The sequence below is a fragment of the Bufo bufo genome, chromosome 10 (genome assembly GCF_905171765.1).
Source record: "Bufo bufo chromosome 10, aBufBuf1.1, whole genome shotgun sequence".
Classification (NCBI taxonomy): Eukaryota; Metazoa; Chordata; class Amphibia; order Anura; family Bufonidae; genus Bufo; species Bufo bufo.
The window spans coordinates 80,047,294-80,063,218 of NC_053398.1; the positions used below are offsets into that span (position 1 = coordinate 80,047,294).

The 15,925-nt window shown below is 45.5% G+C and overlaps 1 protein-coding gene across 1 annotated transcript in view; it reads right to left on the reverse strand.

Annotated features, from left to right (window-relative positions):
* Nucleotides 1-5,905: 5,905 nt before the first annotated feature.
* The window catches only part of EFEMP2 (EGF containing fibulin extracellular matrix protein 2), a 117,884-nt gene continuing 107,864 nt past the window's right edge, over nt 5,906-15,925 (reverse strand). Inside the window, exons 10-11 of the mRNA XM_040410301.1 lie at nt 10,969-11,164; nt 5,906-6,154 (exon numbers count right to left, since the gene is read on the reverse strand). Of these exons, the coding sequence (XP_040266235.1) occupies nt 5,999-6,154; nt 10,969-11,164 (352 nt within the window). The 3' untranslated portion in view covers nt 5,906-5,998. The remainder of the gene's footprint in view (nt 6,155-10,968; nt 11,165-15,925) is intronic.

A 15,925-nucleotide genomic window follows, 5' to 3' on the forward strand; every position in this document is an offset into this window, starting at 1 on the left:
GGTGGGCATCTACGGGTAGTTGCGTCACGACTACGCACGTGGGTCAGCCACGGCCTGGGAGGTCAGCCTTCACGGTCACAGGTAGGTCCAGTTAGGCTTCAGTCTCCCAGCGGGTTCCAGTCACAATAACCAGCCCCTAGGTGAGGGGGGGCACTCCCGCACCGGCGCACAATGCCAGGGAGCTGTGCGGCTCCTCACGCGGCACACGGTTCAAACCAGCGGGGGCCGGGGCCCACGGTAAAGGAAGGGCTCCCTCTGATCCGGTGCACATTGCCAGGGAGTGGCGCTGCTCCCCACGCGGTACGAGTGTCCAGCCGGCGGTGGGTCGGCCCTCCCGCACTGGTGCATTCTGCCAGGGAGCAGCGTGAGCTCCCCACGCGGCTGGGGGGTAAGGCTCCTCATCTTCAATAAAGTCTGGCACGGGCCGCCGTGCCGTTAGGTAGGCAGGGATCAGGGGAAGGAGTACTAGGCTCGGTCAGGGGGAGCAGATCATAGGCGGTGGCTGGCTTCCTGCTGCCGGCCGTACATTAGGTTCCAAGGGGGTTATTTAGGCACAAGATGTTAGTTAGTCCGTGCAGGTGATCTGCGTTATACCATGCTCTTCATGCTCGTACTCAGAGCTGTGCCCATACGGGAGCTGCTTAAGTGGTTGATAGTGAAAAAAAAATAAAAAAAAAAGTATGTGTATATATATATATATATATATATATATAAAAAAAAATAAAAAAATAATATATACATTTTTGAGTCTCTCACGCATGGCTTCTCCGTGTTAGTTTTACACATACAGATCTGCCATTAGAGTCTCTCATGCATGGCTTCTCCGTGTGAGTTTTACACATATGACTCCGCCATTAGTCTCTCACGCATGGCTTCTCCGTTTTAGGTTTACACATATGACTCCACCATTAGTCTCTCACGCATGGCTGCTCCGTTTTAGGTTTACACATATGACTCCGCCATTAGTCTCTCACGCATGGCTGCTCCGTTTTAGGTTTACACATATGACTCCGCCATTAGAGTCTCTCACGCATGGCTTCCCCGTTTTAGGTTACACATTTGACTCCGCCATCTGAGTCTCTCATGCATGACTTCTCCGTTTAGGTTCACACATATGTCTCCGCCATTAGAGTCTCACGCATGGCTGCTCCGTTTTAGGTTACACATATGACTCCGCCATTAGAGTCTCTCACGCATGGCTTCTCCGTTTTAGGTTTACACATAGGACTCCGCCATTAGAGTCTCTCACGCATGGCTGCTCCGTTTTAGGTTTACACATATGACTCCGCCATTAGAGTCTCTCACGCATGGCTTCTCCGTTTTAGGTTACACATTTGACTCCGCCATCTGAGTCTCTCATGCATGACTTCTCCGTTTAGGTTCACAGATATGTCTCCGCCATTAGAGTCTCACGCATGGCTGCTCCGTTTTAGGTTACACATATGACTCCGCCATTAGAGTCTCTCACGCATGGCTTCTCCGTTTAGGTTCACACATATGTCTCCGCCATTAGAGTCTCTCACACATGGCTTCCCCGTTTTAGGTTACACATATGACTCCGCCATTAGAGTCTCTCACGCATGGCTTCTCCGTTTTAGGTTTACACATAAGACTCCGCCATTAGAGTCTCTCACGCATGGCTTCTCCGTTTTAGGTTACACATATGACTCCGCCATTAGAGTCTCTCACGCATGGTTTCTCCGTTTTAGGTTACACATATGACTCCGCCATCTGAGTCTCTCACGCATGGCTTCTCCGTTTTAGTTTTACACATATGACTCCGCCATTAGAGTCCCTCACGCAGAGCTTCTCCGTTTTAGTTTTACACATATGACTCCGCCATTAGAGTCTCTCACGCATGGCTTCTCCGTTTTAGGTTTACACATAGGACTCCGCCATTAGAGTCTCTCACGCATGGCTTCTCCGTTTAGGTTACACATAGGACTCCGCCATTAGAGTCTCTCACGCATGGCTTCTCCGTTTTAGGTTACACATATGACTCCGCCATTAGAGTCTCAAACGCATGGTTTCTCCGTTTTAGGTTACACATATGACTCCGCCATCTGAGTCTCTCACGCATGGCTTCTCCGTTTTAGTTTTACACATATGACTCCGCCATCTGAGTCTCTCACGCATGGCTTCTCCGTTTTAGTTTTACACATATGACTCCGCCATTAGAGTCCCTCACGCAGAGCTTCTCCGTTTTAGTTTTACACATAGGACTCCGCCATTAGAGTCTCTCACGCATGGCTTCTCCGTTTTAGGTTACACATATGACTCCGCCATTAGAGTCTCTCACGCATGGTTTCTCCGTTTTAGGTTACACATATGACTCCGCCATCTGAGTCTCTCACGCATGGCTTCTCCGTTTTAGTTTTACACATATGACTCCGCCATTAGAGTCCCTCACGCAGAGCTTCTCCATTTTAGTTTTACACATATGACTCCGCCATTAGAGTCTCTCACGCATGGAGATTAAAAAAAATAAATAAAATAAAATAAAATAAAAATTTCCTCACCAGGCCCAGCTGCGCTGGGACTAGTCTCCCATCTCACCATAGCTAAGAGACTGATGGCCAATTCCTTGGCCAGTAATACTCTGAGGGCTTACAAGACAGCTTGGCACCTGTTTCAGAGATATGAGAACACCTACCCGGCCGCTGGCCGGGGACCTATCACTCACCTATTGGGCTTCGTCTGGGTTTTTGCCACTCTCAATTAAACCTGTCCTATAGCATTGTTAACTATACATGGCAGGTATTCAGCACCATTGGTGCAGGCTACATCCGGACCTACCGTCACTCTTCTCCGCCCACCCGATCAAAGCGGCGTTGAAGGGTTTGCGCAAGATGTCTGTTGTGAAACGACATGGGCGTCAGCCATTTACCGGTAGCTTGTTCAGGCCGTGACAGGCAAACTGCAGGGGCAAACCGTTCGGGCCGCAGGTTAGCGCTCTGGTAGAAACAGCCTTGTACCTGGCTTTCCATGGATTCCTCAGGTCAGGCGAGCTCATGGGCACCAATACGCTGGCTGGGTGCCTGCGGAAAGGTCAGCTCATCCGGCGCGGGTCCATCTATGTCCTCACCTTGGCCTCGTCCAAGACGTCACGGCCGGGGCAACCAGTGGCGGTCAGATACTTTCCCACGGACAGCAGATGGTGTCCGGTGCAGGCCTTGGAGGCTTGGCTGCGTAGTATTTAGTCCAAGCGGCATGTTCTCCCGTACTCGAACTAGTCAATGCCCGGCTAACCACCGCGGCCTTTCTTACGTACTTTCAGGTTAGTTGACAGGTCCAGGGGTCGGTCCTCGCTGGATCACAGGACATTCCTTCCGCATGGGCGCGGCAGCGGCGGCGTCCATGCATAAGGTGCCAGTACATGTCATCAAACGGTTGGGTCGTCGCAGTTCCGTGTGTTCCATACGTAATATCCCGGATCCTTATACGAAATATCATTGGCTTTCGAGTTTTGGTCTGTAGTTTCTGTTATCAAGTTTTCTAACTCCTATGCATGGTTCTTTTGGCCCCTTTAGGCTACCCTTCGATAAGCAGTTCCGGCATAACTCTGCTGCTTCTAGGTTGGGGGGGTGGAGTATAGGCGTAGGTAGGGGACCCTCTCAGCATGAGCCGATCGGAGCACAAGTGGTAGGCAATTAAGAGTGCCGTATTTGTGTGAGGGGAGGCGGGGCGTTCACTATTTAAACCTGGCCCTCCTCCCCCCACTTGTCGGTTCGAACGATTTCAACCCACCCAGGAGCCCTCCCTTCTTTCAGGTCTCATTATTGGGGTAGCCCCCTTTAGGCTACCCTTCGATAAGCAGTTCCGGCATAACTCTGCTGCTTCTAGGTTGGGGGGGTGGAGTATAGGCGTAGGTAGGGGACCCTCTCAGCATGAGCCGATCCGAGCACAAATGAAAAAACAGTCACCTTTTATTCAAGCAGAGAAAAGCTCTAGTGCTGAGCCGAAATGTTGCGCTGCCCACATGGGTGAATAAAAGGTGATGTTTTTTCATTTATCCTTGGAGTGCTGCCTTTTTCTGATATTTTGTATACAAGGACTGCTTATCCTCTGGGCCGTGCACCCTTCTACTGACTGAACCCTTTGTACTGCCTCATTTTTTATATCTATATATATATATATAGATATATATAGATAGATAGATATAGAAAATGTTGTTTCACACTAGCGTTTTTCTTTTCCGGCACTGAGTTCCGTCCTAGGGGCTCTATACCGGAAAAGAACTGATCAGTTTTATCCCCATGCATACTGAATGGAGAGCAATCAGTTCAGGATGTCTTCAGTTCAGTCTTTTTGACTGATCAGGACAGAGATAAAACCGCAGCATGCTACGACATGTCATTACAACAATGGTCTTTCGTACAGCCATTTTTGTAATGACATACTGAAAAATTACTTTCTTTCCATGAGTATAATAAAACTGAGGATTTTAACTGTGCTGGTAGTACTCTCACTATTGTGCGGTTTATGACCTCTTGCAGATAGCCCACGACGGCTCAACATAGAGGTGTGGGTGGTTCTGAACCATTCAGAGATGACATGCTGAGCTTACCAACCTGCGTGGAAGTATACTGCAATTTAATCTAGAGGTGTCTGTCTTGAGCCGGATTAAGTGAATACCTGCATTCGAGGAAAAAAGCTCTGTGTGAATGAGGAGCAGCGCGGTCCCACCAGATTGACATTTTATAATTGTGAAGAACCCACTTCATTCAAGGAGACCAGCAGCGCAAGTACCATTGAAACCTAGCGACTTATTTTACTCTTTTTTTACAAATGCCTTCAATTGGCATACGTTTTGACGGATCTGGCAGGCAGTTCCGGCGACGGAACTGCCTTCCGGAATCCTCTGCCGCAAGTGTGAAAGTAGCCTAAGTTGGAGAACTGCTTTGAGGTAAATCCAGGACAAAGGACTCTCATTCCCCACCCTCATAGACAGACCACAGGACTTTTGTTTTCTCTTTATTAATGGACAATAAGAAAATATTACAAAGAGGAGTCATTTACAAGGATGGGGATAATATACAGAGTTGGGCTGCTAAACAATGTTTATACACCATAAATTCCACACCCATTGTAGAAGCCATGCACTGAACACCTTGTCCATGAAAGTAAGGGTTTAACACCCATCTAGCACATACATTGTTATTTAGGTTTTACTTTGCTCAACGTAAACCTATGGAAATCTTATAATTTAATAACAGCTTGTAAAAAGGAAAACACACAATATAATAAACTAGTAGTAGTAGTAGCTCATGTACCATGAGTTCAGCTCTTCATTCTTTAAATAATAAAATGATGCCATAAGCAAGAAACTACACAACTATCAACGGCATGTATTGTATAATCCCCATGAAAGCAGTGCACTTTAGCCTGTCCCCAGTGGAACCATTATTGTTGGTTTTAGACATTCATAACACACCAGCATTTTATAATCTTTATTGATGTACCCCCCAGTTCAGAGTTAGTGAACTAACTTCAGTTCGGATCATGGGGGTTCAGGTCTTGCTGGGGTAATGTAGATATTAAAATGTGACCATTTGGAACCTGAATCATAGTCTTACAAAGCCTGGTAGTATAACTGTGTGTAGTCATACTGTATTACACAGAGAGCCTGGCCATATCTTGGATGCTATCCTATATTAGAGACAAGGACTTCACCTTTCAGTGCCAGATACTTGACATTGCCTTGCACTGAAAGACATTTGGGATCATTTATCAAACTGGTGTAAAGTAGAACTGGCTTAGTTGCCCATAGCAACCAATCAAATTCCACCTTTCATTTTTGACAGCTCCTTTGGAAAATGAAAGGTGGAATCTGATTGGTTGCTATGGGCAACTAAGCCAGTTCTACTTTATACCAGTTTGATAAATGACCCCATTGTCTCTTTCAAAACACAGACTGTGTTTAATAAAAAAAGAAAATAAATAAAATACCAATGAATGAAAATTACTTAATAGCTCAGTGGCCAATGATACTTGCTGTCTAAAAGGGATGTGCTCCCACAATAATGGTAAGTCTCAGGACAGAGCTGTAGGTAAGTAGAGAGTTGGAGGTCAGCATCTCAAGATCCAGGACAAACTCCTGGGGACCTTTGATAGGACGTGCCAGGACAAGCATTGCACTGATGTTGTTTATTTGCTGTAAAAGAAGGAAACATCTGTTTAATTCTGATTCATAAAGAACAAGCAACTTAGGCCCCTTGCAGACGAGCGTGTCCGGATTAGGTCCGGATGCATTGCGTCTGCGATCAGGGAAAATCGTGCGAGTAGGTACGCAATTGCAGTCAGTTTTGGCTGCGATTGCGTTCTGATGTTCAGTTTTTATTGCGTGAGTGGAATGCGTTTTGCACGCGCGTGATAAAAAACTGACTGTGGTACCCAGACCCGAACCCGGACTTCTTCACTGAAGTTCGGGTTTGGGTTAGGTGTTCTGTAGATTTTATTATTTTCCCTTATAACATGGTTATAAGGGAAAATAATAGCATTCTTAATAAAGAATGCTTACTAAAATGTTGCTTGAGGGGTTAAAAAAAATTAATAAAATTAACTCGCCTCATCCTGCTGTTCGCTCAGCCGGTATCATCTTCTTTCTTCTTCTTTCAGGACCTGCCAAAGGACCTTTGATGATGTAATTGCGCTCACCTTGTAGTGAGCGCGGTGACGTCATTGCAGGTCCTGCTGAATGAAGATAGAAATCTTCTATCTTCATTCAGCAGGACCTGCGCTGACGTCACCACGCTCACCACGTGGTGAGCGCAATTACGTCATCAAAGGTCCTTTGGCAGGTCCTGAAAGAAGATGATGCCGGCTGAGCGAACAACAGGATGAGGTGAGTTAATTTTATTATTTTTTTTAATCCCTCAAGCAATATTTTAGTAAGCATTCTGTATTAAGAATGCTATTATTTTTCTTTATAACCATGTAATAAGTGAAAATAATACAGTAAATTGACTTTTATCAATTTACTTACATCATCTCCTAGCAACCATGCGTGAAAATCGCACCGCATCCGCACTTGCTTGCAGATGCTTGCGATTTTCACGCAGACCCATTCATTTATATGGGGCCTGCGTTGCATGAAAAACGCAGAATATAGAACATGCTGCTATTTTTATCCAACACACAAGTGATGCGTGAAAATCACCGCTCATCTTAACAGCCCAATTGAAGTGAATGGGTCCGGGTTCAATGCGTTCACCTCACGCATTGCACCTGCACGGAATTCTCGCCCGTGTGAAAGGGGCCTTCAAATTTAAATTGGCTGCAGGAAAATGGCCATATACTGAATTTATCTTTAGAGGAGATTTTGTGCCAGCATGCATGACTTTCTAAAGGACTTTATGTTCATGCTAAATTTGTGTGCATAGACCCTGTGGCATGGTAGAAGGAATCCCTAGGGACCCTTGTGTACCACATGTGCCACAGTATAATAAGCTCTATGAGGAACCAAACTGTATTGTCCTTTGGAAGCAATACTTCTAGGGAAGATTTCCTCAGTAATACGGCATGCAATGCTATATATAGTATCTGTGAGAAAAGCTGTTTTTTTACATGCATTTTTTGGTGCTTTTTAAAAAAAAAACACTAACTCAGGTGTTATCTGAAAGTCTATGGATTCTTAAAAGTAATACACACAGGCATTTCTGGTTTCAATTGCTATGCCTTTTTTTGTTCATGTTTTTTTTTTTTACCTTAAATGTCAGTATGTTGTAGCTACAGCATTTTTTCACACGTGTAAAGAAAAAAAATGCCATCAAAAATGCATTTGGCGGGAGGAGGCTTATAAGCCATACATGCTCATCTGGAATTCTGGGAAGAAAGGAATGCAAATAAGCTCTTAACAAGCTCTGCCTCTAACTCCACCAAATGTAAGGCAGCTATCCTATAAGTCAATGTTTGATCCTTATAATAGTAGATGAGGTACTGGCTTATTTATTATCCAACTCATGTCAGGTACTATTTTAAGGGTCAAACATTGACTTATAGGATAGCTGCCTTAAGCCTCATTCACACGTCAGTGTTCCACAGACATGTGCTGTACGTGTTCTCCACGGATAGCACACGTCCCCATTCATTTTAATGTGCGTTTTTAGACATCAGTGTTTTAGCACGGTCCGTGGGTCAGTGTTTTCAGCACGGATGCATGCTCTATTTTGTCCATTTTCACGGATCCATCACGTCCATATAGTCTATGGGTCAGTGAAAACCACAGATGCAGCACAGATGCCATCCGTGTTGCATCCGTGTTTCACGGATCATTAGGTAGAGATGCTTTGAAAAAAAATATTCAGCTGTTTAGTGTCAGTGAAACACGGACAGCAAAAAACAGACACACGGATCCAACGCGGATCCTTTACGGACAGCTTCACGGATGCATCACTGACCACCTGCTCACGGATTTGAACACGGACGTGTGAATGAGGCTTTAGGCTTCTATTACAAGTGCAGATCAGCAAGGTGATTGTCAGGAGGAAAACATTCCTTCCTGGCAATCGCCTGCTCGTCAGCGGAGGAGACCGCTGCTAGTACATGCAGCAATCTCCTCCACAGTATGGGGACAAGCAATGCCATCGCTTCTCCCTAAACAGAATCATTGTTTGCCGCAGCAGATCGTGATTAGACAGCACTATCTGCCGCCAGTAAGCGATGATTTTAAAACCTGCTGAAAGATTCTGATTGCCCAATGATCGTGTTCATTGTGTCATTTGTGGCAGTATTGGCAGATCATCGCTAACACTCATTCCTTTGAACGCTTGTTAGCTATAATCTGCCTGATTATCTGCTTGTTTAATATAATCCTTAAAGGGTTTCTACCACCAGAAATACTGTTATGTAGCGGACTGATATAGCGATGCGCTAATGTCAGCACTACATAACAGTATGTTTCTAACGTTAGTCCCTGCAGCCGTTTTTTTTTGTTAAAAAAAGCACTTTTATTATATGCTAATGAGCCTCTAGGTGCTATGTGGGCGTAAAATCAGCACCTAGAGGCTCCGTCCACTCACCCATTATGCCGCCTAGTTCCAGTGTTGTGACTGTCCAGCTCCTCTTGATTGATGGCACGGTCCGCCGCATCGCTGCTGAAATCCCGCGCCTGCGCCGTTCACTTCTGTCTTTGGCGCAGGCGCAGTGAGTGAAGGCCGCTCTCCTGATGCTGGCTTCCTCACTGTGACGTAGTCGGCGCAGGCACAGTGAGGAATCCGGCACCAGGATCGCATCATTCACTCACTGCGCCGAAGACAGAAGTGAACGGCGCAGGCGCGGGATTTCGGCAGCGATGCGGCGGACCGTGCCATCAATCAAGAGGAGCTGGGCGGGCACAACACTGGACCTGGGCGGGATAAAAGGTGAGTGGATGGAGCCTCTAGGTGCTGATTTTACGCCCACATAGCACCTAGAGGCTCATTAGCATATAATAAAAGTGCTTTTTTAACAAAAACGGCTGCAGGGACTAATGTTAGAAACATACTGTTATGTAGTGCTGACATTAGCGCATCGCTATATCAGTCCGCTACATAACAGTATTTCTGGTGGTAGAAACCCCTTAAGGTGCATTTACAGGGCCCGAGAATTGGGCAGATTATCGGGAAATACTGTTCCTGTGAACGGTCGTTTCCGATGATCTGGCCATGTAAATGTGCTACTGATCACCCGATGATCAAGCAAAACGCTTTTTCATCGGATGATCCTATCGTTCATGCAGACATCACCAATCATGGCAGCAGATCGTGTTGTCTGAACAGCGATCTGCTGCTCAGAAACCATAATGATGTATGATCACTAGGGATCACAGTAGCGTGTAATTGCAGCAGTCTCCTTCACTGAACAAGCAGCCAACTGTCGGGAAGGAACACTTCCTTTCCTACAATTGGCCGCACAGTCAGCCTGTGTAAATCCAGCTTTACATCTGGTGGCGGTGCTGGCAGAGCTTGCTAAGAGTTCATTTGCATGCCTTCTTACAAGAAAAAAAACACATGCTGTTTTATGGGGGAGATGTGCAGCAAAAAACACCAAAACTAATACAGCTGTGTGCAGGGCACAAGTTGGAAGAGTGAACAGTAGTGTGCTGCTACCTCTGCATGATTCTTATAGGATAGTGTTAAAGGGCCATTCCCATTTTGGACATTTAGGCTAAATGCACACGATCAGGTTTGCGTGCAGATTTTCTGCGCAGATTTGCATGTGGAAAATCCACACCGTAGATCATGTACATTGTATTCTATGAGAATTTGAAATTCTCAATGCACACAATGCAGATTTTTTCCGCGTGAATTTTAAAATCTGCAGCATGTCAATTTATTTTATCTTTCCTGACCAGATTTTCTCCATTCAGTTAGTAAAATCCGCACCAAATCCGCATGCAAATCCGCACCAATTGATGAGGATTGACCGCACAGATTTGCCTGCGAACACCTGCGGATTTCAGTGCGGATTCTCCGCACATGAATCCTATACGTCTGCATGTACCCTTAGGGAGTTATACACCTCTGACACTTGCACCTATTTGGAGAACTGAAGCCCACCAATCCACCTGGTAAGGTGATCACCAGCAACCGCATTCAGGCAGAGAATGAATGGAGAGCGGGAGGTGCATGTGCGTGGTTCTCTCCACTTCCATAGGAGTTACAAATATGTCATAAATGTCCAAGGGGGGATTATCTCTCTAACTGTCCCCTTATGTAGATGCCATACTGAGTAGTGCACACTATGTGATCCAGGGCTGGGAAAGATGTGCAGCCAATCAGTGGCTGAAGTGGTTCACTGCTGCTGCCATCCATTTCTTGCTGTGTCGAGACAGGAGAAGGAGTGGAGTGAGGCAGGGACCCAGTCACCATCAGAACAGCAGAGCCAGAGGATTGGTGAGGTATCTTATGTTAATATTTTTACAGCATGTGCAGCCTGTGGGAACACTTTTTTTATTGCATTGGAATAACCTTGAAAATTGTCACTTACCCTAATATAGAAATCACCTTGTTCATTTCCTGACCGAATCTGGAAGGTATTGTATGCTCTAGGATACACACTGGTGGCCTGGATTTGGAATATGTCAGAGGGAACACTTCTGTCTGATGTTATGCTCATGTGCCGATACAATATTGAACCAGGCTCATCATGGCATAGTGGATTGCTGCCTGGGCACATACAGCGACTGCAATATAAAAATCACACAGTTCAAGTATAAGTTTAAAACAATCCTATTTTCAAAGAATAATGAAATGGTTTTATATATATATATATATATATATATATATATATATATACACACACGTTTGAGTCCCATTGTTATGACCACCAGAGTAACCGCCATGTGCAGCATGGACATCAGCTAGGCTGGTGGGGAATGACTCAATAAGATCCTGGTAGGTTGTCGCAGGTATCTGGAACTATGTTGACTGCAGTGCATCCCACAGCTGCTCGAGTGTGTGTGAGGAAAGGTCCATAGATCGAACCCAACAATCAAGGTGGTCCCTCTGAGGCTCAAATGGGTTCAAGTCTAGAGAATTAGTGGGCCAGGGTAATACTAATCATGGTCATGCTGTTCCAACCAATGACACTTCTAGTTGTGTGACATGTCGCATTGACTTGCTGGTACCACCCCATGTGATCTGCAAGGATAGGTTCATTCTCAAATCAGTTGGAAGTGGCTTCTACATGGATGAGTAATCTCAGAGAATGCCACTAAAACATCTCCCAGACCATAGACTGGCTTGTGTTCTTCCAGCAACAGTTGCAGATTGTTTTTCTCTGATGTTTCTCCCCTGACTCCAGATGAAGTGTTGGCTTATTTATAATCCTATACTATGTCTCAAGGGCAGGCCTAGTTAAAGGGTCGGACATTCACTTATAAGATAGCTGCCTTACATCTGATGGCATTAGAGCAGAGCTTGTTCACAATGGTGCCATTTGTCCACTCACAATACATTTTCACCACAGCAGCTCATGAACAATTCACAAACTGTACCGTTTAAAAAATATAGCCACCCTTGGCCCGAAAGCCAGTAATCATCCCTATTTATAACGCTGATAAATCGCCCCTTTTACTTATGACAGCAACAAAGGATATGTCTGCAGACAGCCCATCACACACCTTATACACCCACCAAGCCAGCTTATGACACAGGACCTCCTTCATGAGCAGATGTTGAAAGTAGGAAGTGGTCATAAATAACAGTGTAATGTGACTGTGTACAGTCGTGGCCAAAAGTTTTGAGAATTACATAAATATTGGAAATTGGAAAAGTTGCTGCTTAAGTTTTTATAATAGCAATTTGCATATACTCCAGAATGTTATGAAGAGTGATCAGATGAATTGCATAGTCCTTCTTTGCCATGAAAATTAACTTTATCCCAAAAAAAACCTTTCCACTGCATTTCATTGCTGTCATTAAAGGACCTGCTGAGATCATTTCAGTAATCGTCTTGTTAACTCAGGTGAGAATGTTGACGAGCACAAGGCTAAAGATCATTATGTCAGGCTGATTGGGTTAAAATGGCAGACTTGACATGTTAAATGAGGGTGATGCTTGAAATCATTGTTCTTCCATTGTTAACCATGGTGACCTGCAAAGAAACGCGTGCAGCCATCATTGCGTTGCATAAAAATGGCTTCACAGGCAAGGATATTGTGGCTACTAAGATTGCACCTCAATCAACAATTTATAGGATCATCAAGAACTTCAAGGAAAGAGGTTTAATTCTTGTTAAGAAAGTCCAGCAAGTGCCAGGATCGTCTCCTAAAGAGGATTCAGCTGCGGGATCGGAGTGCCACCAGTGCAGAGCTTGCTCAGGAATGGCAGCAGGCAGGTGTGAGCGCATCTGCACGCACAGTGAGGCGAAGACTTTTGGAAGATGGGGTGGTGTCAAGAAGGGCAGCAAAGAAGCCACTTCTCTCCAAAAAAAACCATTAGGGACAGATTGATCTTCTGCAGAAAGTATGGTGAATGGACTGCTGAGGACTGGGGCAAAGTCATATTCTCCGATGAAGCCTCTTTCCGATTGTTTGGGGCATCTGGAAAAAGGCTTGTCCGGAGAAGAAAAGGTGAGCGCTACCATCAGTCCTGTGTCATGCCAACAGTAAAGCATCCTGAGACCATTCATGTGTGGGGTTGCTTCTCATCCAAGGGAGTGGGCTCACTCACAATTTTGCCCAAAAACACAGCCATGAATAAAGAATGGTACCAAAACACCCTCCAACAGCAACTTCTTCCAACAATCCAACAACAGTTTGGTGAAGAACAATGCATTTTCCAGCACGATGGAGCACCGTGCCATAAGGCAAAAGTGATAACTAAGTGGCTCGGGCACCAAAACGTTGACATTTTGGGTCCATGGCCTGGAAACTCCCCAGATCTTAATCCCTTGAGAACTTGTGGTCAATCCTCAAGAGGCGGGTAGACAAACAAAAACCCACTAATTCTGACAAACTCCAAGAAGTGATTATGAAAGAATGGGTTGCTATCAGTCAGGAATTGGCCCAGAAGTTGATTGAGAGCATGCCGAGTCGAATTGCAGAGGTCCTGAAAAAGAAGGACCAACACTGCAAATACTGACTCTTTGCATAAATGTCATGTAATTGTCGATAAAAGCCTTTGAAACGTATGAAGTGCGTGTAATTATATTTCACTACATCACAGAAACAACTGAAACAAAGATCTAAAAGCAGTTTAGCAGCAAACTTTGTGAAAACTAATATTTTTGTCATTCTCAAAACTTTTGGCCACGACTGTATATATATATATATATACACTGCTCAAAAAAATAAAGGGAACACAAAAATAACACATCCTAGATCTGAATTAATAAAATATTTTTCTGAAATACTTTGTTCTTTACATAGTTGAATGTGCTGACAACAAAATCACAAAAATAAAAAAATGGAAATCACATTTTTTAACCCATGGAGGTCTGGATTTGGAGTCACACTCAAAATTAAAGTGGAAAAACACACTACAGGCTGATCCAACTTTGATGTAATGTCCTTAAAACAAGTCAAAATGAGGCTCAGTAGTGTGTGTGGCCTCCACGTGCCTGTATGACCTCCCTACAACGCCTGTGCATGCTCCTGATGAGATGGCGGACGGTCTCCTGAGGGATCTCCTCCCAGACCTGGACTAAAGCATCTGCCAACTCCTGGACAGGCTGTGGTTCAACGTGACGTTGGTGGATAGAGCGAGACATGATGTCCCAGATGTGCTCAATTGGATTCAGGTCTGGGGAACGGGCGGGCCAGTCCATAGCATCAATGCCTTCGTCTTGCAGGAACTGCTGACACACTCCAGCCACATGAGGTCTAGCATTGTCTTGCATTAGGAGGAACCCAGGGCCAACCGCACCAACATATGGTCTCACAAGGGTCTGAGGATCTCATCTCGGTACCTAATGGCAGTCAGGCTACCTCTGCAAGCACATGGAGGGCTTGTGCGGCCCTCCAAAGAAATGCCACCCCACACCATTACTGACCCAATGCCAAACCGGTCATGCTGGAGGATGTTGCAGGCAGCAGAATGTTCTCTACGGCGTCTCCAGACTCTGTCACATCTGTCACATGTGCTCAGTGTGAACCTGCTTTCATCTGTGAAGAGCACAGGGCGCCAGTGGCGAATTTGCCAATCTTGGTGTTCTCTGGCAAATGCCAAACGTCCTGCACAGTGTTGGGCTGTAAGCACAACCCCCCACCTGTGGACATCGGGCCCTCATATCACCCTCATGGAGTCTGTTTTCTGACCGTTTGAGCAGACACATGCACATTTGTGGCCTGCTGGAGGTCATTTTTGCAGGGCTCTGGCAGTGCTCCTCCTGTTCCTCCTTGCACAAAGGCGGAGGTAGCGGTCCTGCTGCTGGGTTGTTGCCCTCCTACGGCCTCCTCCACATCTCCTGATGTACTGGCCTGTCTCCTCGTAGCGCCTCCATGCTCTGAACACTACGCTGACAGACACAGCAAACCTTCTTGCCACAGCTCGCATTGATGTGCCATCCTGGATAAGCTGCACTACCTGAGCCACTTGTGTGGGTTGTAGACTCCGTCTCATGCTACCACTAGAGTGAAAGCACAGCCAGCATTCAAAAGTGACCAAAACATCAGCCAGGAAGCATAGGAATTGAGAAGTGGTCTGTGGTTACCACCTGCAGAACCACTCCATTATTGGGGGTGTCTTGCTAATTGCCTATCATTTCCACCTGTTGTCTATCCCATTTGCACAACAGCATGTGAAATTGATTGTCACTCAGTGTTGCTTCCTAAGTGGACAGTTTGATTTCACAGAAGTGTGATTGACATTGTGTTGTTTAAGTGTTCCCTTTATTTTTTTGAGCAGTGTATATATACACTAGCAGAAAGACCCAGCTTTGCACGGGTATTTTTCATCTATTTAATTTAATGTTTGTGTGTGTCGTTAAAATATATCGACAGTATCCACTATAACAGTGACATCTACAGTACCCTGCCCCTTTAACAGTGACCTCCACAGCAGCCTGCCCCCTTAACAGTAACATCCACAGCACCCTCCCCTTTAACAGTGACCTCCGCAGCGGTCGCCCCTTTATTAGTGACCTCCACAGTACCCCGTCTCGTTAAAAGTGATTTCTACAATAACCCTTATCTTAACACTGACCTCCATAGCGGACCATCCCCTTAACTGTAGCCTCCACAGTTCCCTGTCCCCTTAAAATGTGACCTCCACAACACCCGCCCACTTAACAGTAACTTCCACAGCATCCCGCCGCCTTATTAGTGATTTCCACAGCAGCCCGCCCCTTTAACAGTGACATCCACAGCATCCCGCCCCCTTAACAGTGACCTCCACAGTAGCCCACCCCTTTAACAGTGACCTCCACAGCGGCCACCCCTTTATTAGTCACCTCCACAGTACCCCGTCTCATTAACAGTGATTTTTACAATAACCCTCCCCTT